Source organism: Lepisosteus platostomus, chromosome 9, assembly GCF_059453375.1.
Source record: "Lepisosteus platostomus isolate fLepPlt1 chromosome 9, fLepPlt1.hap1, whole genome shotgun sequence".
Taxonomy (NCBI): domain Eukaryota; kingdom Metazoa; phylum Chordata; class Actinopteri; order Semionotiformes; family Lepisosteidae; genus Lepisosteus; species Lepisosteus platostomus.
This window is the reverse complement of record NC_142619.1, coordinates 38364317-38390920: the sequence shown is the minus strand read 5'-3', so window position 1 is coordinate 38390920 and position 26604 is coordinate 38364317. Positions and strand designations below refer to the sequence as shown.

At 34.4% G+C, this 26604-nt stretch overlaps 1 protein-coding gene across 5 annotated transcripts in view; it reads left to right on the top strand.

Moving 5' to 3' along the window:
* Positions 1–26604, top strand: part of tfec (transcription factor EC) — a 72490-nt gene that overhangs the window by 30613 nt on the left and 15273 nt on the right. The window contains exon 1 of one of the 5 annotated variants that reach the window (XM_088644904.1): positions 16305–16582. The exons of 2 other annotated variants lie outside the window; for them this stretch is intronic. In XM_088644904.1, coding sequence (XP_088501030.1) covers positions 16526–16582 — 57 coding nt within the window. In that variant the 5' untranslated portion in view covers positions 16305–16525. Of the gene's footprint in view, positions 1–16304; positions 16583–17995; positions 18140–26604 lie in introns of those variants that run through there. 2 more of the 5 variants (XM_088644907.1, XM_088644906.1) reach the window with 2 other exon arrangements.

The following is a 26604-nucleotide window of genomic DNA, read 5'->3' as shown; positions in this document are numbered from 1 at the left end:
TTAGAAAACTTTTTTATAGTTTTAAAACATTTTTATGATGAAATGATGATACGACTTATTTAGTTTTTCAATATAATGCTCAGTTGATGTGAATATGGGTGCTATTGAAGTCGGTTTCCGCTGAGCTGTCTAGGTGGTGGCTCTTTAGAAGTGCTGTTTTAGTATCGAAGTACATATTATCTCTAAGATTTCGATGGTAATGGTGACTCGGTGCTTCTCCAAACCAGTGAGAGCAGTCATGACCATGGGAGAGAAAATGCGGCTTGGATTTAGCATCAATTACAGCAGGAATATAAAACAAAATAATATTCAAAATAAATAAATGCAATATGCTTCAGAATCAAGGAAACTGCCTGCTTTGAAAAATAAATGGCAGTGCACCTTAACAGATGCATAATTATATTTACAATTCCAAAAATGACAGATTTTACAGTTTACACAGATCTTAACAAGTGACCACATTCCATTTTAAAATAAAAGTAATATGAGATGAAGCAGTAATACATTCCCCATGATATAACAATTTTATTTTATTATAATTTTTTTTAAATATTATAGGTCTGACTCTATTAGGTAGTAACACAAAGACAGGAAAAAAAGGGACAGGACATAAAAGAACAGCACCCTTTTCCAAATAACCTCTTGAGATCTACTACACTAATATTACTGAAATATAATTTATATATGTATTATATAATTTATTATATTTAATATTATGTTTTTTTCAAAATTACCCTAAAGGAAAATAAATATAATGATGTTCATGACCATTTTGTTGAAGTGTACAAACTTTCAACAAACTAAGCCTTAAAAACAGATTAATTTTAAACAAAAATTTCAGGCAAGCATGTTACAATTATAAGTCTATGTGTCAGGCTAATAAAACCATCACATGATATTCTGTATGATATTCCACTAATTCACTGTCTGTAAATTGTACATACATATACTGTATAAAGAAATTTAAGCTTCATTACATTTTGTTTCAGATTTTTGTAGTTTAGTGTAGATTCATTATTTTACCATAGTATAAAATATTGTTAGTATTTTATGTGTTTTTACTTAGAACTCATATTTGGTCGCTGCATGGTATCAAATGGCCATTCCTGCAAATGTCTTAAAATGTCTTAAAATGTGAAATGTCTTAATTACCCAAATCATATCAAACTAGAAAAATAAAGTTTAAATTATTTAAACACAATTACAAATGTGATGACCTTAGATAGCTGTCTGATTTCGTGAGTGATGATCATGTATTGTAACTTACCTTAATACTGTAACTCAAACTGATGTGGCTCAAAAAACCTCATATAAAAATAAAAATTGCTGAAGGTTTGGCTCATTTTAAAACTATTTTAAGCTAATATTTTTTCCAATACTATATATTATTCAAATTATGTTGTTGACAAAACAAATGATTAAATAAAGAAGGTCTGTGAACCGAATTTATTATCTGTCTAATCAGGCTGTGAGTGAGTGGAACCAGTCAAGTTCAAAGTCATTGAAATCCTCCTGGAATGAAAGGGTGTAAGATCTCTGGTCCCCTTTGCATGTGGGCAAACAGGGCAAATAAGAAGTATTTTATGTGTCCTGAAGTAGAGTAAAAATTGTTGAATTTCACCTTGGGCCTTCATGTTTCCAATTGTCTCATTTACAAGATCTGGGGCTTAAGAATTTCAGAAAGGACACACCCTTTGTAATTTTCTGTGTATAAGAAAAACTGTAGTATCTTTATAATGAATGGAAAAAAAAACAAAATCTAAACCTGAAATAAAGGTTAGCAGCACATGAAATAAAGTCTCTTCCTGCAAAGCATTGAATTAACAAAATTAACAGAATCAAATGTACTTCACTGTGGTTGTCGCGAATACCTTATTCTCTAAGTATATCCGTATAACTTAACATGCCTGGCTGGGAACGGCAAAATACCTACTTAACTTCTCCATTTTTCAATTTGCTTAACTAATTTAAGGATGATTGCCATACTAAATGATAACATTTCTGCAATTAAAAAAAATTAGATTGGATCTAACTGTGCCCGTGCCAATATTCAAATTGAATTTTGTGAAATGCTGAAAATATCTATTTACATGAAAATGCCTTTGGGTCTATGATGTAATTATATGAAAGAATGTAAAAAGAGTCTTATGGTAAAGACACAAGTTTTAGCTGTGTACAGAGCTTTTTAGTGTACAGAGGTTAATGTGAATTTAATGTTGATGATAACCTTGCCTATAAAGTATATTGGTATTGTGAAAACATGGCATACCGCATAATTTCTTAAAAGGATTTAGTACATGTACTATCTACTATAAAACTAAAATTCTACCCTTTAACCTGTAAAACATTACTTTGCAACTATATCAAACACTGCCAAAGATTTAAACAAAATGTTCATTACTTTTTATGATTTCCCAAACCTGGGGATGCCATGTCAAGTAATTAATACCTTAAAGATCTAAAAGACTGCTTGCTGTGATGAAAGAAAATAATCTCACTTAGCTTCAAAGAGATTTTTTTCCTTCTTTTTTTTTGCTCCTGAAGTACAGATCACTGTGATGCTGTAGTGGTTTGAAAAGTTTACCATTCAAATATTTCAGGAATGCTGAGTTTTGCACTTGAACAAACACCCTCTGAAGCAGTGATCATTGTACCACCCCTTAGCAATATGCTGCTCTCCAGAGTTAAATAATTAATTATAAGCATCTTGTTTAAGGCCTTTTGTCAAGAGTCCATTTTATGTTTTATTTAAAAGTCAGCATCTTTTGTCTTGCCACGTAATGAAGCACATTTAATGTTTTCATTCAGCTACCTCATTTAATACTGTTAGAGTGGAGTACAGAAATAATTTGTAGTACTGCTGTCTGTCACTTCACCCATGAACAGGAGAAATAAAAGGCTGGTCCTTGTTTTATCAGAACTCATAAAGTTATAAAACAAGTCATTCTGAAAACTACAGACAGCTGGATTTTTCTAAATTTAACAGCAGCACTTATTTATTCTAGAGACAGTTCTGCCATGTAACAGAAAAATGAATTTTATGTTCCTTCCTAATACACTTTACTCAAAAACAAGACTTTGAGCTTTATTGGAACACGACATAATGAGAAACAAAATAGGACTTTATTTCAATAAAGATCTTAACCTCTCACTCAAATGCAGTTCCGCAAATTTCAGCTCAGTAAAATAATAGTTTGTTTGTATTTGTGTTAGTAATTATATTTCAAGATTTTAAGCATAGAAAAGTTGAGTTTGAACAAGTTATTTGCCCTTGAAATACATAAAAGTTCTATACCCCTTAAAACTACAGAAAACTAATTTTCTGTCAATATCCTGAAATACTCTGTTGAGTGTTTTTTTATTTTTACAACTTGGTTGTGTTGTGTAGAAGATAAATTACATGAAACCATCAGTAATTAGAGAATTAGAGTTGTAGGTGTGGAAGGTGTAGAGTCTGGAGCTGTGAGTGTGGAAGGTGTAGAGTCTGGAGCTGTGAGTGTGGAAGGTGTAGAGTCTGGATCTGCAGGTGTGGAAGGTGTAGAGTCTGGAGCTGTGAGTGTGGAAGGTGTAGAGTCTGGATCTGCAGGTGTGGAAGGTGTAGAGTCTGGATCTGCAGGTGTGGAAGGTGTAGAGTCTGGAAATTTGAGTGTAGAAGGTGTAGAGTCTGGAGCTGTGAGTGCGGTGTGTATAGAATCAGTTATCTCAGAGTTATCTCAGTTTCGTCTGACTGTTCCTCATTTGGAGTTTTTTGAAAAACGTAATTGTAATTTCCTATGCTCTTTAAATTGATCCAACAAATCATTTTTGTTGGGCACTAGTAATTGACCAAAAATACAACCCTGCTAGCTGTTTGTAACACCATTATACTGTAATACGCATTCTAAAAAGTTACCCATATTTCCTGAAATCACCATAGGGCTGCTTTATAGGCAAAACAGTTGCCATTTGCAAATAGGTCAGAAATGCAGACCTGTAGTAATTACTTCTTACACCAGAGGGAGTTAAGGCCTGGTGTAAAATTCAATAATACACATAGAGGAAGTAAAAACCAAAAAAAGCACAGCAAAAAACAAAAACATGCTTTATAAACTAATGAAAATAAATTTATTTAAAGACATTTTAGAAATGTAAACAGTCAGGGCCTTCAATGGATTTGGGCAATGAGTCACAAAAGAGGTTCTGCACATGCAAAGACCCTTATGTGTATTGTGTGGAGTCAGAATAATCAGATTACTGTAATTTTTAAAATATATTCATGCAACAAGACTTTCATCTATGTTTTCACATGTTCAATAGGAGCAACATGACTCCCATGTACAGATGTTTTGTGAGAAAAAGTAAATGGTTGATAACTGTTTTCTTGTACCATTTAAGATTACTAGAGATCACAATTCCCAAAAGCTTTAAAGACTCCGTCACATTCACAGCCACATTATTGATTACCAGAGAGAGATGTTTCTGGAAATCAGTCACTATTTTCACTATTTTAGGATATTAATCACTGGAGGTGCAGTTGTTGGTGTACAAAGAATAAAGTGATAGGGAAAGCACACATCCTTGAAGTAAACCAATATTAACAAAAAATCTGACATATAAGGATCCGTCCATACCCATTGTATTCTATCTGTGAGAAAGTTTAAAATCTACTGGCAGCTAAAAGGTGGTCATTAAGCTATAACAATTTATTGTGAAGGATTTCTGGAATTATGATATTAAATGCAGTGCTAAAACAATTCTTGCACTCGCACCTGGGGATTTAACCAAAGAAGGATATTTTGTCCTTCTTTGGTAAAGGAACAAGAAGGTAGGATTTAAAGCAGATGGGATCTTATACTGATCCAGAGAGTGATTAAATATATCAGTGAACACTGGGTCTTACTTCTCTGCACAATATGTTGGGACATTTACATGCTGAGTCAACCTAAACCTAGTTAGCAGTTAGAAGAGTCCACTTGTATACTAAAAACACCCAGAAGTAAAACTTTGAGCTCTGAAAAGTCACCTAGATGACCAGCAGAAGGTTTAGTGAACAATGGTAGTGAACCAGAATTACCAGCAGAGTCTGAAAACCCTTTGTGTTAAAAGGAAACAAACATTGAAACATGGTAGCATTGCATTTGATTATACTTAGACCATTATCTAAGCAATGAATGATGGCTAAACAGCCAGCCAAGCCAGAGCTACTGTATAAAGATTTTTCAATATAGCTGTATTCAGTGGGAGTAACCACATTTAACAGCAGGTAGTTATTTGGTAGGTATCATATTTAAGTTTGGCAAAAAGAAATCCACTTCCTAGTCAATAATAAGCTCATTGAGAGTCAATGCCTTGTTATTTAATGATTGAGTACTACAGAGAGCAAATCTAGTATAGATCATTAGCAAAGAGAGCTTAGATTTAGAGACAGCATATGTTGTAGTTTTGGGAAAAGAAAGACAGGAGTACAGACAACCAAGATCAATACTACAGCCATTAGGTGAATACTAATGCTGACTGGACAAAACAGCACTAATAGTGCAGTTAGAGTTGTTATTATTGAGTAAGCAGCAAACCAAAAGCCTGTTAATTCTGAAATTATGGCAGTTCATATTTGGGATAAAAACCTATTTTCAACTGTAACCCTAACATTTGGGGATTTGGAGTCATTAATCACAAAATACAATCCATCTATCCATTTTCTAAACTGCTTTATCCAATCTAGGATCAAGGGGGTTGCTGGAGCCTAACCTGGCAATTAATGGGCACACAAACTAGGATGCACCCTGATCAGGATGCAAGTTAATTGCAAGACACAGAAACACAAACACACATACCCATACCAGGGCCAAGTTGTTCACAGGAGACAATGAATCTACAAGTATATCAGTAGGAGGAAACCAGAGCAACCAGTGGAAACCCAGGCAAACACGGGGAGAACATACTTAATTCCAGACAAATAGTGCCCCAGAAATTGAACCCAGGACAAAAATATGACCAGATTCCATAATTGTGGGTTCAAAAACTGAAAAGAATTACTGCAGACAAAAATCGAAGAGCAATTCCTTATTGGGGAAAGATTCTCTGGCCAAGAGGTTCTTACAGGCAGAACCGGATCAGGACCAGACAATTGGCTGTTACTGCCAAACCCAGGCCTGCTGCAGCTGACAGCACAAAAGCAGAGAGGAAAACAGTGAACTAAGCTGACAAACTAGAGCATCATTAGAAAACTTATTCAACAATGGTGGCCCTGCTTAACCAAGTTCTAGACACTAGCATGAAAGCAAGCAGTTTGAAGGCAGACAGTGAATCACAGGATTCAGAACAAAAATGCAGTGAGAGGGGAACAGTGCACTAAGGCTTGCAGGAGGCAACAGTATCTGGATCTTAGCTAGCCAGGACTGTCCAGTATGAGCAGAAGCCTCCAGCAGACCACAATGCAAACTAAGAGTCAGGTCGGGGTAGTGGAGGAGGAGATAAAGAAAGGCCCCTGCCCAAACCAGAGTCACCCTGTGGCCCCTGCAGAAGGCAGTATCAAGAAATAATTAACTTCTGAAGACACAGAAGAACAACTTAAAAATGAAAAGAAGTTGACAAAAGACAAATACCAGTAAATGCAACTAAACCTATGAAGAGCGACTATAAAAACAATACACCAGAGTGTACCAAAAACATGGAAGTGGAGTGACAGACACGGTTTGTCCATATACTCTCAAAACTGGGTGCACCACTGTGGAAAACAAATAAACAGGCAAATAACTGCCTCAAAATGTCTACGGTCGAAAAAAAAACTAAGGTTGATACTGTATATTGTGTGGTTTTAAGGCTTTCTAAAGATATATAAAGCTGTTAATCTAATAAAGTGAAAGAATAACTTTTGTTACAGGTTACTTACCATAGTCTGTATTACTGTTGGGCTGTACTGCCCTGCAGTCAGAAATACTGTATATTGAACACAGCTAAAGCTAAACTATGACATACTGTATCACACACACGGCAGCTTTTACAGCACATGAAAAAATTCAATGAATGTGCTGACTGTATGTACTTTGTTCTTGCTTTGCAATATTTAATTAAACTCAGGCAGAGTGGATTAATCAGTTTAAGATAATGAGCTTGATGAAATTTGGAGTAAATTGGTAAATTAATTAATTAATCTGTAATTAAAATCGAATGTATTTCAATTTCTATTGAAGATGCTAATTCATAAAAAATGTTATAAAAATACAAGGAGTTATAGAGTAAAAAAATAGCAAAAAAGTGTGCAAAAGGTTTCCATTGTTTGCTCTTGCAGAACTTATATCAGGTATTTTTGAAGATACTGTATTATTGGTTGTAGTGTTAGAGTGGTTAAACTCTTAACTCTTATGAATGCGACCTGGGAACACTGCTTGGCTAATGTTTTAAATTGTTCTAATCTTCACACTCAATGTACTTCCTTCTTTGTGCAGAAACACAATTCTATAGCTACTGTATCTTCAAAAATTGTAGCCATTAGTTTTAAGCAAACAGTGATGTCTGTTCACTTAGCAATTCACTAGGAATACCAACATCCGAGAATTAAGTGCATTGGAAGGCTTATGGAGTGTTTTAGTCACAATAAAGTTTGGCTTAGCCCTTTTGGCAGAGGACGAGGAGACTGAGATCCCCATTCAGAGTAAGGTGTGACCAAGGAGTGAGCAACTGCAGAGGTGAAGATGGGCTGGAGGAGGGGTGCAAAAATGAAGCCTTAGGCCACTTGAACTTGGCTGTTGTCATCCCTCCTGAAATTTCATCATAAACTCAATTTTGCAATATAAAAAGTATCCTTTTAGCTTGATGAGTGTGTAGCAGGACATATGATGTTAGTGATGAGGACCGCCTGATATTAAGTCTATTAAATTTGACTTCATATTGACCGCTCCTGCAGTTCCTAGTTTACCTTGAGCTGTTGTGGTCACATTTTTCATCGATTCTGATCGATGTGAATTAAAAGAGGTTTGATGGATGAGTTTTGTTAGTGTGAGAGCAACAAAGGAATAAGCAGAGGTTAATTCCATGCTTAAAAGTCAGTAGATAGAAGAAAAAAGAATGTTTTTGGCTTCTTCAGATTTGCATTAAAGTATTTCAATGACAATGTCATTTTGATTTGTTATAATATTAACAAAACTTTGATAGGGGCTTTAAGTAAATATTAATGCTCATAACATATATATACTGCAACTCTTTACAGTGTCTTACATACCTAATGCTGTAGCATAGCCATATCCAAATATCCAAATACTCTTAAGATAGAGTTGTCTTAAGATATTTCATTTGGACTTGTCTGAAGGTAGTCTTGCAAGAATCAGAAAAAGTTTCCCCCTTTGTCTATTTATGCAAAATGGGTGCCTTCAAATGTTTTGAGCACCAAACTTAACTCTCTGAACCTGTGAAATTGTAAATTGTGAAACAATAATGCTATTGTACAAGATCAAGCACCTCACAGCAAACAAAGAGATCAAAAGCAAGAGACTATCTAGAAACATTTACATTTTCCAAAAAACTGGAAACAATATCATTCGTATTGTTTAAAGGCTTGAAGTAATGTGCCCCCAAAAAGCTCAGAAAAAAAATGTGGTTTGTACTGTTTTTGTTAATGAATACAAAATATTTTAAGAACAAACAAGGTTTTAAAGTTGTTAACAGTTCAACGTCCACATTGGTAAACAATGTACTACATAATTTAAAAAAAACTTAAGACCTTAAATCTTTTCATGTAGTACCTTGTTTTTCAGTGCAAACATTGAACTGAACATTGAACAAAAATATTTTAAGAACAAACAAGGTGTTAAAACCTGTCTGGAGAAATTAAAGTCATTAAATAGAGTTTAAACAAAATACAGGGTTTCTACGTGTTAACAACAATATTGTATGTTTCACTAGGAATAACAACATCCAAGAGTTAAGTGTATTGATCATGTTTATTGAATGTTTTAGACAGAGTAAGTTTGGCTTAACCTGTCTGGGTGAGGGTCAACCTCCTGCTCACAGGATGAAAAGTCTTGGACCCCTATGCAGAGTGAGGAGTGAGTGATGCAAAAGTGGAATGCGAGGGAGAGAAGGGGTGAATGTACAGTATTTATAACTTCCAATGTGAAGAAATGACATCAGGCATGATTATGAATTACTAACATTCTAGGTTGATTGAACTAGGCTGTCATCATCCCTCCTGAACTGTCGTTGTAAACTTCATTTTTTGTTACCACAGTTTTAAAGCTTTTTGGTTGTCATTTTTAAAGTAATCACTGAATTATTGGATTTCAGTTTCTCTATTAATTTAATCTGCGATCAACTGCAATTCGCTTAGAAGCAATACTCATTTTTTGTGTAAAGAGAATGTATCCATGTTGAGGCATGCAGATATTTCAGTTGTCTACTCAAATGTTAAAAGCTATTCCTTAATTTTGCAAGGCTTTATAACCATTGCAAATTGTGTAGGTGTGTTAATCCCAGTTCTATTGGGATGTTACAGTTGACCTTAGGATGAAAGGTCAGTTGACATTTAATGCATTTAGGGCAGATCAGGTTTTCCTGATTTTGAACTTGTTTAGCTTGTGAATCATATTGTTCTTTCACCAATTCCTTTGTTGAGATTTATACCAGCTCTGTTTGAGAAGTTAAATCAGTTACAACATTCACATTCAAATGGCATGCCCAAAAGACATTCATTACAAATGGCCCTTTGTATATGTTCTAAACCACTTATTATTAGTTCAAGTAAGGTCAAAGTTGATCTAATTTTCTGCTTAGTTCTCATTAAACAGCTATTGCATTATTTAATTTTCCACAATCAAATTAGGGTTTGCAATGAATATATCTTCCACTGAAAGCTTTTGAACAGGGATTTGCAAATTTAGTCCACAAATGCACTTTATGTAGACTTGGAACAAAAAGTGAAATTTTACTTTATTGAACTATACAAAAAGAATTATATTATGTTAATTCTATCTTGAAAATCTGAGTCATTAATAAATTATTCCTGCTTAAAGAAGAACACTGGTAGAAGACTTCAAACACTTATGCGTTTGAAGATGTCTGTTAAAATGTTAAGATAATTATATATCACTATCTGGAAAATACTTATTCTAAGTCATCCTTAGATTTTCAGTAGATTATTTCATAGATTCGTTTTAATTTAGCCAAATCTGGCTGGCACAGTGTCACAATTATTAGTGTCGGTGCCTTGCAGTGCTGGGGCCCTGGATTCAACGGAGTTTGTATGTTCTCCCTGTATCCATGTGTTTTTCTGGTTTCCTCCCACAGTCCAGTCAGGGTAAGTATTACCATACTGGTAGGTCAGGTGGTCCTGCTGTCTGTGTGTGCCCTGAGATGGACAAGTGTACCATCTAGAGCTTTGTCTCCCCCTTGGATTGTATGAAGTGGTTAGAATACTGCACATAATAGAACCATATTGATACATTGATTCATTAATGGTACAAAATCTTGATCTACACTTATATCTTCTTTCTACTCCACTTTTGATTGCGCTTCATCAAAGGAATGATACAGTATTTTGTGGCAACTGTTTATATTTATATGTGTGTGTTCAAGAAAAAGATATTCATTTATATGTACGGTGTTCATGATTTGTGTAAAACAATCTCCAAGAATTTAAATAAACAATGGCAGACAACTCGTTTTCAGTTGAAACAGCAATAAAATAAGACGGATAACTATGACAATCAGAGCAAATGCTTTATATAAGAAGGAAAACATATTTTTTGCGTAAAGTTGGCCTTTGCTGAAACATCAAGAAATTTCTTTTATACTTTAGATTGCCTGGTTTTAACAGGCAAAATACAACCTTCAGTTAATGAATAAATGTTTTGAACACATTCCTTGGTGTTCAATCTTTCACGTTTGCCTTCTGGTCCCCTTCAGACAATTCCACTTTTTCTTTGCTTGCTCTTGTCCTTTAATCAAAACCACACTTAACATATGCATATCTTCAGTACAATTTCAAAGCTCCAGGTATGATTTCTTATTGTTCTCTTTCACTGCCTACGAAAACTTGACATAAAAGAATCCTAAAATATTAAATCTCTAAAGATCACCCAAAGGGTGACAATAAAAGGAATCAAATTATTTTCACAAACCATTGATCAGCCTCTGGCTGATTAAAAAGCATTTTAAAATGATATCCACAGCACAGCAGATTTTCGATGTTCAATGGTCACACAGTCATGAGTATTTAGTATATTGATGTTGTAAAACAGAGCAAAAAAGTTGCATATCAAACCACAGGCATTCCTAGTGATAAAGGAACATTTCCCAATTATACTGGTGAATGATTTGAAATAAAGAGTTAAATAATACTTTACTGAAAGAAGGATTTTGTAATTCCACAGGAGCTAAATTTGCAAATGGAAATACCCCATATCGAATTAACGCATAATGAATAAAACTGATTTTGAAACAGGAGAAAAATAACTTAAACTGACTAATTCTAAATAAACAGCTACTCCACTTTTCCTCTGGAATGTTACTTCACATTACTACAGGCAGATGTTACAAGGTCTCTTTATATTGTTCGTAATGACAACACTGGCCCAGTTGTCTTCATTTTAGCAATTAAATAGATCAGCATGATCATTCATTGGTGGGGAACAGAAGAAATAAAACTCTCAGGTGTCCTTCTGAACAGACTCGTTGTCATCTCTGTCAGAGAGTTTGTAATTGGTTTTGAAGGGTAAATTCCATTAGTTTATTTCTTCTTATTACATGACCTCTTAAAGTGGATGAATCATGAATGTCCTTTATTCTTCTCTCTCTTACCATACAAGAGAGTATGGTAGTTAAAAATGTTATGTAACCTCGCTGCTGATTTTTTTCTTATAAGGATTGTTTTTGCGGAGGTTTGTAAAAACAAAGGCAGCATTCAAACAATATTCAAATTACTTAGTGACAATAATACTATGATTGACACTTATAGTTCACAGCACTATTTGAGGGAAGAATTTAACTTAATATGCAGAAGTCCTGACAATCTTTAAAATAAAGGTGTGTAGGATCTTAAATTTTAACAATGTGACTACATTTATGGAAAACTGGCTATATTGTGGATTACTGTCCTATAATAGAAATGTGAATGATAACTGTTCGTTCAAAAATAAGAATTTTGTTTCAATATGTTTTAAATAGGAGTAATAAAAATGGAAGTACTACACACTTGCAATCCAAATAATTAATATGTTTCAAAACCCGTATTCTATTTGTTGGCCTGGATTAAACCGAACTTTCCAGCAAGCCACCAAACAGAAATCGCAGACGTGTTGTGTCAAGTCTTTGTATTTTCAGAGGAGTCCTGGTTTTGTCCATTGGAAAGTATTCACTGAAATTTAGGATTGATGGGTGGGTGGATGTTTCCATTTAATCCAGGCTTTTGTCTCTATAACTGATAGTACACTTTTATCTGAAAACTGGTAAAATGGAGATATAAAAGAAGTCATGTAAAAATACAATTCATCATTCTGTTTAATTTATGTGAATGTCGATATTTAGAAGCATACTTGTCAAGTACAATTTTTAGGTGTATGCTTTTGAGTTACAGTCCAAAATGTGAAACTGTAGGTATCCCTTTGCTATGTATATAATCTTAAAAATGCTGCGATCTTTAATTTATATATAAATCATTAAAGTGCAGAAGTTATTATGCATTCCTTTTCTACTTGGATAAAACAGTCCTTAGATGTGGTAGCAGCACTTTGAAGTTGTGTCTCAGAAGCAACTCAACTCTTATGGAAAGTTGTTCATGATTTATATATGGTGTATGTGGGCCTAAAAAAGGTGACTATTCTATCTGTGGTTCAAGTTGAGGCAAAAATGCTCAATAAGCATCCTCAGCAAAAACAAAATCTCAAAATACCTCTTAGGCAAACCAGTATAGACACTGTCTCCTGGTGAACAGCTGGTGATTTCCAAATTCCCTATAGACTGACAAACCCTTAAAGGCTGATTTCCACAGCACCAAATATAAATATATCAATTATAAAAGGAAACTGGTTACGTACTGTAAGATAATAGTATTAAAAAATAAGCCTAATTAGGTAGGAAAGTGAAAGAAATTATGTTAATATATTGGGCAGACTTTGTTCCTGACAGTGTCCAACAGTGGAATGGAGTAGAGTCTTCACAATATCCATATTGCTTCTCATCCATTAAACTAACCACTGTGCTCTCCTGCTTATGGAGCTCACAAGCTGTAGATAACAGAGAAACTATGCTTCATATGTCTACTGTACTCTAGACAGTGGCCTCCTGCAATAACAAGACTTGACAAAGGCAAAACCTGACATGGAATAGGGGGTGATTAGGGGTAGGGGCTTGTGCCTTCAACTCTCTGGTCATTTTCTCTTCTTTGAATACGAACTTTGAGTCTGTATGAGCTGACAGAGAGATGACAGTCTCTCAGTCTGACAACAGCTGTGTGTTTTTTACAGAAATTGCTCCCCCTCACCCCCTGCCCCTGCAAACACACACAAGCAACAAAAGCATTTCTCCACCTAATTCAAATAAATGTGAGGAACAAGCAAGATCCAGAAATATCCACTTTCTGCTCTTCTTTCCAAGCAACCACTCCCTTGTTCCTCAATGATGCTGGCTGATCCCCTTTCTACTGCCTATGTGATTTAGCCAAGGTGCAATTCTTAAGATCACTTTATTAACCATACACAATTTCTTGCATTAGGAATTCGTCTTTTCACATACCCCAGCTTGCTCTCCGTGAAACACACAGGTACACAGACAGGGAGAGAAAAGATTGGGGTCAGAGTGCAGGGTCTGCCATTGTACAGCACCCCTGGAGCAGCTGAGGTTAAGGGCCTTGCTCAGGAGCCCAATAGAGTAGGATTCTTCTGCCGGCTGCAGGTTTGAACCAGCAACCTTCCAGCCACAGGCGCAGATCCTTAGCCACAGAGACACCGCTCCGCCCCTCTTATTGCTAGTACTGTCACTAGCCTGGGCCTATAGTGTTTTATAGCAAAATCATACATACGTTTATGTCTTGTGAAAGAGAAAATGTTTCATTGGAAAAACCAAGTAAAAACAAGCTAAAAAAGGTCTGATCTCAAAACCCTAATTAACTTCAAATTGTGAAGAGAACTAAGTGGCAAATAAAATTCGATGACATGCTGTAAATCAGCGTACCAGTTCTGGCTATAAATATACAAAACGTAAAAGAAAGTCATTCATGTTTTTGGAAGGAAACAAAAACGTCTGAAAAGAGAGTGAATAAGGGTAGTCATAATTGTTTTACAGGCACTGATAATAATCTGGCCAATGGGCTTTTGAACATAGACCAAGTTGAAAAGCAATGATTGCCCTTAGGTCCGAAGAGATAATAATTAGGAGATTACTCTGCTGTACTCATGAAAATAACAGACACTTGTTATGTTAACAAGGATACAAGCATGCTGATTAATTCCTGGCTACAGTTTGGATCCCTGTTAATGCTATGGCTCTGTGAAACTGCGTTTGTTTATTTGAGTGGGTAAAACAGGCTGTCATCATAGCACAATGGGTTGGTTTCTGGCTTTTATAAATAATTGATTCTGAAATGTTGCACACAGTATGTCAAAAGCATTTCAGTGCCTGTCTTGTAATGCAGGGTCAATTCTTTCATTGCTTTTGCTACTGTAGCATCTGCTGGGACTTTGTATTGTAAAGCTTGAATGAAAGTAAATGTGTTTTCACAGTCATTTCCATCGTCTCATACTTAGGTATTTAAATTTCTGATTTAATTAAGTCCTATAGTCTTACAGAGAGAAAGGAGACCAATGTTTATACTGTGGGACTCCTTTTATCTCTAATTCAAGTTGAGATTTATTTAGGATTGCTTGCACTATTGACTCAAAATGTATTTTTTATTATTTGTCTGTCAGGAAAAGCTGGAGATTTTATCCTCCATAGCACAAGACAGCATAACGACAGTAAATTGTTATATTCTGGAATGGTAATTATTTTAAACATTTAAAAAAATATAAAATAGGTGTTGGAGTAGACTAAGAAATTGCATAAATTCCAATTCTAAAGTCAAAAGCTAGTTCTTCCAAAATTGCTACTTTTTTAATGTTCTTCATCACTACAGAATGGTAAATAGCAGTAAAGTAAATAACATTTTATTTGTATGGTATAGGTCTTACATTAACCTAACTTTACAAACTTGAACTGAACAGTAAAACTGTTTACTATCAAATCAGCTAGATGGGCCAAATGTTCCATCTCATTTGTAAACTCACATAAATGATATCCCAAGGGCTGGAATTTCAGAATGAGAGTGAAATAAATGATTGTTTTCTCTGAAAACCGAAGCACTACAGCAACACTGCTGCTTGTGTAATGACCATATAAGAATTAGTATTTTATAGAATGACAATTTATGAGTTAGTTTATCATCTTAAAATCATGTTTTTGATAACACTATACTTATATTTAATCTAAATGTGTATTATATTTGATACACTTTACTAAACTTACAACTTTCTGAAGCAACACTGCAGACTCCAACACTGTTCTTCTTATTTTACCTAGAAGATCATGGATTTGATGTTCTGTGTCATCCTTCCATTCCAAAGTAATTTCAGATATTTTTATTACCCATGAAAATATTTTTATTTAATTTACTTTTTTGAAGGAGAAATAACAACTGATTAGTTGACACTGTTGGTGCAATGGGAGATAAGGCAATGAAGAGACACAAAATGTACAAAGTCCCATACAATTGGGACTCAAGTCTAAGAATGGCAAAACTGAACTTGTAAGAACACTAGCGGTATTTACTTGTGGCTAAAAAGATGACATTAAATAAAAACAGACTGCCTCCATTCCAACAGACATGGTTCATGGCAATCCATTTGTAATATGCATTTAAAAGCTCAAAGTGCTCTAAAATAGCACACAGATAAATGAACAAAATGAGAAACACTTGCATTTTGCTGTGGTCACCATTTTCTGTGAAGGAAGCTGGCAAACACAGTAAATACGGGATACAAATGACCTGCGTTTCATTGTTTTGCGCTTTTTTTAAGTGTATCTGTGCAAAAAATAGCTGTGGTTTTGGCTCTTGATGGATTCATTGCAGCAAGTACCATAGGAAGCAACTGTCAGAGAGATAAGCAGGGAATCAGAGGAAGAGGAATTGTGCTCAGATGAACTTTATTCACTGAAGTAGGAAAGCAGAGTCAGGCAAGGGGCAGCCACACAGTCAGCCCGCCACCTACACTGCGACCTCAGTCGGGCCCTTGCTTTGCTTGCTCTCTCACAAACAGATAGGAAGTTGCTTTTCTTGAAAACCGCTGTGTCATGTCTTCCTTTCTGCATGGATTTCTCTTTTAAGCTGAAGCTTCTCTATCTCTCCCCTCACAAAGGAGCATGAGGCGCATCTGTGCGGGGTGAACCCTGAATCAATAGAACCAGCCTTTCGGGCGCAGCTCTCGGCTTTGAGTGCCGTTAATCTGACGCCGTTCGTGTTTGTTATTTTTCTGCTTCTGTGCTTTCCCCTGCTGCTCCTGCTGCTGTTGCACCAGGAACCATGAGTCGATGCTGTGTTGTCAAAGTGATAACACTGACAGAAATCCAATTAGTGCCGGTAGGTAACACTGCTAGGCGGAATTGTTTCCGTCACCTTACCAAGCAGAGAATGTCTCACACAATCGATAAGTGCTTTAGCTCTGGTTTGTAACTTAATTACAGGTTAACAGTGGAAGCTGCCTAGACGTGTGGTTGTGTGGTTTCCTTAAGGCTTCAGCTTGACTGATGTAACTCTACAAAGTTTCTTTGGCTTAATGCATAGAGGGATATAACATTTTGAACTTGTACATTAAGGGCAAATGATGAAAACAAACTTTACTTCTTTTTAAATTCTGGTGTATAATTTGACATTTGTTTTAAAATAAATTATTTTTAGGTTCCCTTTTTCCTGGCACTGTTTGTGATATTCAAATAATAAAAAAAATCATTCTTGTTTTTCATTGAATATTTTTAAATGTTTAAATCAATGATCAGAGAGAAATTTGTATGCTTCTGTAAAAATACATAATTTTAGTGAATGATAATATTGTTGTTGTTCCTAACAGCAAAAGGTCAGACTTTATTTGAATGCAGCCTTAGGTAGTCAGCAGAACAGTTTCAGCGTGGCCGCATGATGCTATCATAACATGCATAATCGATGATTACTATTGTTTCCAATCAAATGACAGGTACATATGGATTCATTAAAATACATCAGCATTATTACAGGAGAGGTCATGGCTTCTTTTATGGTAGAAGTAGGTTTAAAATTTAGGTTTTAGAAAAAATTCATTTAAAAACACGCTATGACTAGGAAGATTTAACTCAAATTTTATCTTTTCGTTTAATTGTTTTACATTTTTTAGGTTTCTAAAACCTAAATTACTGGCAACACTGACTACTGAACTGTAGAGTGTCTTTGGGTATACACATGATAAAACTATACAGTACATTAATACTTTAATTTTTCCAGAAAAAAATAATATAAGCAATTGATATTTTTAGCTCCTGTCCAGAAAGCCACAAATGTAAAAAAATACTCAAATTTCTTTGTTTTGAGAAAACATATGACCAATGCTCTGTACCCTATTTAAAAAAAAACATTTTTATTGTTTTTCTACAGTTTGACATATTTATCAATATTGACCATAAATTGAACTTTAAATTATTTCAGTTTTCATTTCACTGAATGATTTCACATAAGCACATTTCCACATGAGGGCTGTCCTGACTGAAAACTTAAAGTAAACTAAAAAATCCAGAATATCCTGCTTTCCTCTTCTCCTGTGGAAGAAAAGGCATGTAAGAAGCTTTCCAATTCAGTTTCAAGATTAACTGTAACACCTCGCATTCTGTTATTGTCCAGTACCATTACAAAAGGAAACTCCTTTGAACGGAACTTGCATAGATTACATTTCATGACATGACAATTGTTTCAAAACCACGATTCCATTATTTCATAACTTGCATGGATTTTTTTGAAGTGAAACTCACATCTGAAGTAATATTGAAACGTTGAGCAACGTCTTTTCTAGAATTGCTTATCTCTGGTTGACTCTGGTCTTCGGTCCACTTTCAATATGGAACATTCAGAATAAGTGATAAGCGGAGCCATTTTACCAGATATCTCTGTAAGGTATTTTGCAAAAATTGTTCAGTCTTCCTTTTATTCAGATTGTTTTGCAATTAAATGCTCTACACAATTTCTCCATGCCGTCAGATGGATTTCAGATTTGTAACTCAATGAAATAGGGAAGTTAAAGATAAATTAACTCTTAATTTCAATTTCTTTCTTCAGACAGGAGTATCTTGTAGATGTTGAACTGGATTTACTTATTTTTAAAAGCTTTGCACTTAAAAATCAATGTTGATATCTAACTGTAAGGAATTTCAGTGTGCTTTGACTTAGATAACTTAAAGTATTGGATATAACAATGTAATGTTTAAGTTGTTAAACATTATTATTTCTTTAATAATTTGGATCTTAAATGTTGATTGAGTTTGTTTTGGTGTTGTCTCTGAGATATATGTGTATTAACGTAAAGGAGATAAGCTTTTTAGTCTTCAGGTGAAGTCTTGAATTATGTTTTTGGGGGATCATTTTTTGAATGATTTTTTTGTTGATATTTCTCTGCACGACATAGTCTCCTTGGGTCTAAACACCATTTTAATATTAAGGTGCCTGGTCAACAGGATCTCACTTTAATATAATATTGTTACACTGGATATTGTACAGAAACTTCTACATAATTTTAAACTGTTTCATTTATATGCCACAACTCATTGACACCTTTGTGTTTTGATTGTTAATTAATTCATGATATTCTTATCAAGGACCCAAAATTATTTCCTATCTTGTTAACAAAGATTAAGCAATTAGCACATTCACAAGAGTAAATGCCAGGTGTGATTCTCATAGTAAAAATAAAAAAAAATCCATTTATATTTTAGAAATATGTCTATTTTGCAGTTAAAGACACTGCACTTGTATATGATGGTCCATATAAATGGCCTTGTTTTGCTTTAAAGGACTTCTTAGGGAATTGTTTTCCACAACAACTTTACAAGCACTAGATTTTGAAAAACAGAAGCATGGAAGTGTTTCAAATATCTGAAATGAGACCAGAAGTGAAACTAATGATGGAGCTGCCACGTCAGGGCAACAGTAGTTTGTAAGAAATCTGTTTTCATTCTTTAGACTACTATTTATATGAAGAGAAAAAGATGCTCTAGAACCCCCAAAATAGACTGAGGTCACATTTCCTGGTCACATGGCTCTCTTTCCCTGTGAAATATTGCTTTTGTTGTCCTTTAACCCTAAAGAGTATATTAGCAATGGAAATAGTGTGTAGACCTAAGATGAAAAATGGTGGGCTTGCGAGTGAATGGAGTTTTTGTGTGTTTTTTTAGTTCTTCAATTGCTGGAGCCATAGCGAAAAGTGTTTTAGTGCAGGCCAGTAGATAAGGGTTAAACAAGACCCCTGTTGTCAGAGAAAACTGTGAACGGGTCACTCTTTGCTCTTTCCAAGAATTTCATTCATTCAGCATGTTAAACTAGAAAAAAATGATGAAGGATAATTTTCAGACTTCAAACATTTGCTTTATTCTATTAAAAATGCAAATAACAGCAGAAACAATCAGTTGAAAAGCCTTGTTAAAACTGATGGTGACTTGTAAGGTGAAATCCTGGCTGTAGTTTTGAGTTGAATTTTACAGAAGAGACTGTTATGAAATAAACTTGGATTGATCACTCATTTACTGTATTAAAACCCCCCACAAAGCATGAAATATTTGTACATCCATGAAAACTCCCTCAGTGGAGGTTTAGTATGATCGTCACTAATTCTTAATATTTTTAAAATGTAGATTCTTTATTTAGCATACATTTCTGGAATCTAATTTTAATCTACACTGTAGTATGAATCTCCTTTATGTATCACAATATATAATATCCTTTAGTTATAGTATTAGGGTCTGTGCTGTCCTCTGTAGTGCATTTAGTACTCAACTCTTAGTACTCGATATGTGTTCAGTTTTTAACCAAAACTCAGCATAGTATTTTTAGATTTTCAAGTGGCTTTACCATTAAAAAGGAAAGGAGTTTTCACTCCATTTCCACTCTGTTATAGTCCTTGTGAGTGGTAAATCTCAGTCATCCATGTCAGTCATACAGTATGCAGGAATAAAGTCTGTTGCTTCTGTCTGCCACAGGCCTGCAACTGATCTGAGATGGGTGACATCTCATCATATTAGAGAGAGCTGGCATGCTTCTCACCTACTGTTGGACTGAGATTTGTATTGTCTGTAATGCATTTTTTGTTTATGGACCTGTTTTAGAGGTGCAGAGTAATTTTAATTTCAAAATGAAACAAGGACTACATTCTGTGTGGGCTACAGTTGGAGAGAGAGAGACATACTGGGGAAGGAGAGTTGTGCTATACAGTACACCATATTTGAATGCTGTTCTTTTTATATTAACTGTGTATAATTCCAGTTGAGACAAAATAAAACCCTTTGCTGGGACTCAATGTCAAGTGGGTCCTTCAGTCCACAGATGATCAATATACACATAGTGGAGAAATGTCAAGATATAAATGGTTATTGTTGTTTTTGTGAGTGAGGAAATATATACGTACCTGTGATATTGCTCATCAGTTAGAAAATGAGAGAGGTCGAGAGTCTGCATAATTTTTGAATATTGTCAGATGCCAAATATATCACAGAGCTTGACTTTGTGACCCCTTGGTACTAAACAACCAATCTAATTATACCGTGACTGAGGGCAATACTATTAAAATGCTCCATTTTCCTTATCTGTATACACTTGTATTTGTATACATTTGTATTTTTATGAAAGTAATTCATAAAAAATTCTGGAAGTAAAAGTACAGACTTGTCTGTTGGAAAATATTTATTCTATTTTCACGTGCTTGATGAGCTGTTGTCTGACATGATGTTTTGTTAGTAGCTTTTTATATCTATATGTGTTTTGTCACCTTTTAGGGGGGATTCTGATTTAGAGGCGTTCAGTTATAATCCCACAGATGGTCGATTTGCACCATTGTCTCCTCAGCCAAGCACAGACACCAAACGTCTGAACCTGCACCTCTCATTCTGAGCAGGATTCTAATGACAACAACACATCATCAGTAGGGTAATACTAACCTGTCTCAGGAAGGTCTAATCCAATTTTACATTGTTGTGAAGTCTGGGAATACTCTTAATTTCTGATGTACATGTACATTGAAGCAGGTGACCTAGACTGAGAAGGAAGTTGTTCTCAGGAGAAAAGGGATTTACATAATCTTTCGACTTGATTTTGCCTTCCCTTACCTTTAAACTTCAAAATGGTTATTAATAATTCAGTGACTTAACATAATACTTCTGTTCAACTGACAAAACAATATTGAGTCTTCAGCAGTCGATGATCAAAGAAACAAACAAATCTGCCATGATACATACAGTACAAATGGCTGATCAGTCACTAATGAGATTACGTACAGCAGATACTAATAATACAAGTTTAAATATGGTTATTTATGGTTAAATATGGGTAGAAATATTACATTTGAAATAAGTCTCGTAACAAGGCTTTTAAATTGGCATCATTGGTAGTGATTGATCATGATTTAATCAGGTGCAGTGGGCATCAGCATGTGGCACATGCCTCATTGATGCATCACTCTGACCCACCTGTCAGAAACAGTGTTTGAGTCCAGATCTGCCTCCCTCGACTGTGGACTGAGATGATATTGGAAATCAAGGACTTGCTGACCATGAGATTCACATCTCTTTAACATCTAAGAAACTCATTCAAAAGAATTAAGCACGTCCAGTATTTATTTTCAGTTCAAGGCAAGAGGAAGATTATTATTCTAATCATTCCAATCATGTAATTCTAAGCATAGACATAGCCTTGCTGCAACAATATTGTAAATCCCATTGCAGCTGAAGAAGTGATTTGAGTACCTAGTCCACTTTGCTCACCTTCACAAGTATGTCATCGTATGTTTGCGTAATTGCAATTGGTTCTTTTCATTAAATTGAAAAAAAAAACTTTGAAATTTAAATTTTGGGCACTTTTTCTACACAGATAGCAGTGGGAGTCTGGAACAAGCTTAGGCAGCCATTTTGTTGAAGATGATGCTCTGGCTTCTTTCAAGAAACAGCGGGATGGGATTCTTGAAATACATTCCTAGTTATGCTTACAATGTTCCTAACTTCGAGTTGAAATACAGTAATGATCACTTGGATAAAATTTCTAATGTACTGTATCTTTTGCAAGATATTAGAAATTTGAGTTTACAGTTACATTTTGTTTTCGGCACAATGACACAATAGTTTAACAGAAAAGTACTTCTGTTTCTGTATATGAAATAAGTATGATTATGACGTTTTGCTATAAAACTCAATTTTAATGAAATGCTGTTTGGGTAATAAACATCTCATTATGACTCAGCAATATATTTGCCATGAATTAATGTGATACAAAAGGTTGCTGTCAATGTGACTAATATTGTGGTTAATACCATGATAATAATCTTTGGGATATTTATGATATTTGCATGATGTAGGGCAGATTGCTATGGTTCTTTCCTTTTACCTTGAGCAAGTTCAGAGATGTTTTATTATAAAAAGAGAGGAACTTTAGAGTTAGAAAAAAATATTTTTTGCACTGTATTCACCAAAGGCAGATTTAGGAAAGCTTCTGTTTACCACATTAATAACACTTCTCTACTTCAGTTGACCAAACTCTTTTCCACTTGATAAGAATAGTTCTTACGTGAAAAAATTCCAATGCTAGCAATATTCCCCCCCAAATTATTAAATCTGAAACGATGGATATAAAATACTAAGGTACTTGAATATTAATAAATATTGGAGTTAAATATTAATATTAATAATTTTTATTTGTAATGAAATCATAATATGCATGGTTGATATTATGTGACTCATGATCTAAGATTTGGATTGTTTCAGGACATCACACACTGAACCATGGGAGGGGGTTATATGATGCTGGCACAGGCTTCCAAGCTGACAGTGTTAATGTATTAGTGGTGCTTGTGCTGTGTACTCAAGTTTATTTTACATTGTTTGCCTTATAATATCAACATTATTTGTAGGACAAATTGGAGTTTCCAAGTATTAACAGAAATCTGGCTCCCAATGAATCTGTGACAAAAATAAAGAACTTTGAAATGATAAGCAAATTTGTCTTACATTCCAACTGCGAGCAAAACATTTAGACACATCAAAGTGAGGATGGACAATCACTGCCAGAATGTTAGCAAGGAAACTGTTTAAGATGAACAAACATCTCCCGTGTAAAAATATGGAGAAAGTTATTTAACATTTGGATTTCTTTGAATTGGATATGCAGAAACTCCTGATGCACAGTGTGTTGCGTGTAACAAAATACTATCCCACAGTTCTCTGGTCCCTGCTTAAAGGGATTTGGAAACCAAATACTTTTTCATACCTAATGCATTTTGTGCTTATTTAATGAAAATGATTTTAAGCTTTAAGGCAGGGTGGTCCTTTGTTTAAGAAAACTACCGTCCTATTTTTGTACTTAAGAGCAACACATACAATTCTACTTTTGACTATGAAATTGATGGATTGTTTTGGGCTTGTGCTTATCTTCATACTTAAGTATGAGCTTGCTAACCATCCACCTATCAGAATCAGAGTTGTTCAGATGATTTTCCTTTGTTCTTTCCTCTTTATTAATTTTCATTCTTTGGAAAATAGAAGATATGCCCAAAACAACCCTTTTTAAATCAATGTTTGAGAAATAAATGCAGAAATGTGTTCTGTCAATATATTCAGAGGGGGAATACTGCTCTACAACATATTTTTCTGTTGGCAGAATATTTTTCTAACCATGTAGAAGAAAGAAATAATTCCTTAGGTTTACTAAATGTGTTATACACTACTACATTCCACGCTGCCTTACATGTGTGCATACTTTTGCCTCTGCCACAGATTCTCAGGTGAAATAACTTTTCTTTCGATGGAATAATACAAGCTCTTCATGTGATTTGTTTAAATTTGAAGCCATTTAATAGTAACAATATGATTGGCCAAAATGTGTGCATATTATACCATGTGTCATACAGGTATATTTACATATCAAATATAATATGTCAAAAAATACATGTAACTCTAATTCCTGTGATGTATGTTGTGAGACCTTTATGACCCAAATAGTGTTCCATACTTTTAACTTGCCATATGACATGAGAGTCACTGCATTTATCCTGATGACATTTTTATGAATGAGGTAAAAAGACTATCATTTTATTTTAATTGGCCAACAGGGAAAAAAATATTTTTTGTATATTTTTATGAATTACCTGTCTTTAACCAAATTGTAGCGTTTGTTTCTGTGTTACTTTTTCTGTTAAATTGTCAAAGCAAGTGCACAAATGTTAAAACAGACCCTTACTGAATCTCCTTGACATGCAGTCGGATATATAACCTTGCCATAACTAATCTGGGGGTAACAAAAACGGAAGAATTCTTATTCAAAGGCAAAGAGTTCTTTATGGAAAACAGTCACACCAATTTAAAAGTCTATATATCACATTTAACAAAAGACATTTTCTAGCTGTTGTTTTTAAAACTCCTGTGTCTTCAGAGACAGGCCTGGCTTTGTTAAAGATGCATTACCCAATAAAGTATTACTTAAATTAAATTTGTTCAGTAACTGGTTAATGACCATATCTCCTGCGCTTGCAGTCTTTAGAAAAGTAAGCCAAAGACAAGCATCATGGAGAAAGCTACAGTATCTCAATATATTAACTTAGATTCTTCCATTCCACACAGAAGATACGTTAATTAAGCAATAAATATCAATTTGTTTTCCCTATGCTGCTTACACAACCCTGTTTTTTCCAAACAATATTCCAAGATAAACTGTAGTTGTAAAAATGATTCACTGGGAAATAAATAACTTATAACTAACTTACCCTGTTGTATGATAAAGATTTCCTGGAGAACCTGACTCCTTCTTGTTATTGTAATACAGTAGGTGATTGTAGGGGCTTCCAAAATACCTGCTGTAAACATTTTGGACTGCACTAGTTTCAAAATTGAGTTTAACAGTAAAGAAATTATGTATAACAAAGCAAATAATCTTTTCTTTTATTAATATCATTACTTGTTTGCTGTGGGACATCAATGCAGCTAAAAATAATATACTTTCATTATGTCAATTATTTTAGTGTACATTATTTTAATTTTTCCAAGTATTCTCATGTTACTTTGTGCAAACCTACTGTAGTCCAAGCAGCGATGTTATCAGTGATTTCTACCTGTCCCTTGTAAGAAATACTAAAACCTGGGATCAAGAAACATGAGAATTGTTTTTATCAAGCTGGTTGAAATATTCCACATAGGAAACACTGAAAGGTTCCCTTAATTACCTATCTTTATACTAAGAGAAAGGAATCACTGGGGAACTGGTACCATTCTTAGACTATACTGTGCTGTCTGTAAGAAAATCATGTTGTTACTCTTGCCTCACCTATATATTGCAGTTTTAGTCTCTTTAAATGAGTGTGTGATCAACTTTACACTTTTAAATTTCTAAATTTCTAAACTGTCTTAAGGTGTTTTGGAATAATGAGGTTCTGTTGACAGCTTTTTTCATGGTCTGTTGTACAGTACATCAGGAAACCTTGCCTGGCTGATTTGCAAAAAGATTGCTATTCTGAAGTTTTTTGCTTTGACTATCACTTCTGAAAGAGAAATAATTTTATTTTAACAAATGTCTTCACAACAAATGAATATTTTGGAGGGAATAATACTGAGCCAAAGATGCCATCACTAATTTCTTCTGAGGTTTATTGTTGTCAACAATTGAAATAACACAGTTCACCAGGGTTCAATGATATAATCTGTGACTGGCACAGAATGCCAGTTCTTAACAATCATGTGGTGGAGTATTTTCCTGGACAAGCCTCTTGGAATGCCAGAAGAAGATTTTTTTTTTTATTCTGGTTGCTTATACTAAATGAGATAAGTTGGAATTAAATGGATCAAAACAAATTGAAACTGATAAGTATTGAGTGCAGCTGGATATCAAATGTTAGAAAATAGTTAAGAAGAACATTTTCATCAAAAGAGCTTCTTTACTATTGAGATTGCATTCCAAAAGTCAAATGTAGAGCACATACAACTCATTATCCATTCCTTTTTGTCCATTAAATTGGCATTTGCACAATCCACATTATAATTTATGTACTAAATTAAAATGATTAAAAATGAATCAAGGTCCCAATTCACCCAAAAATATCTAGAATGTTTAAGATATTTTAAGATTTTATTTCAATACACTTTTGAAATACTTAGGTTAGTTGAAGGTTTATAAAGACCAACAGACCAATGATACATAAAACCTTTGACTTTTTTAACGCACGCCCAGAGCTTAAAGACTTTATCTCATGATAAGTTGTGACAGGTCCAAAAATCATTTTAGTGATTTAGACTTTCCACCACCATCCTATTTGCCTAAATGTGAAAACAACAAAATTTCTGCTCTTGCTTTACAATTGAAGACTTTTAATTTAATTGGGCAGATTTGTTAAGATAACT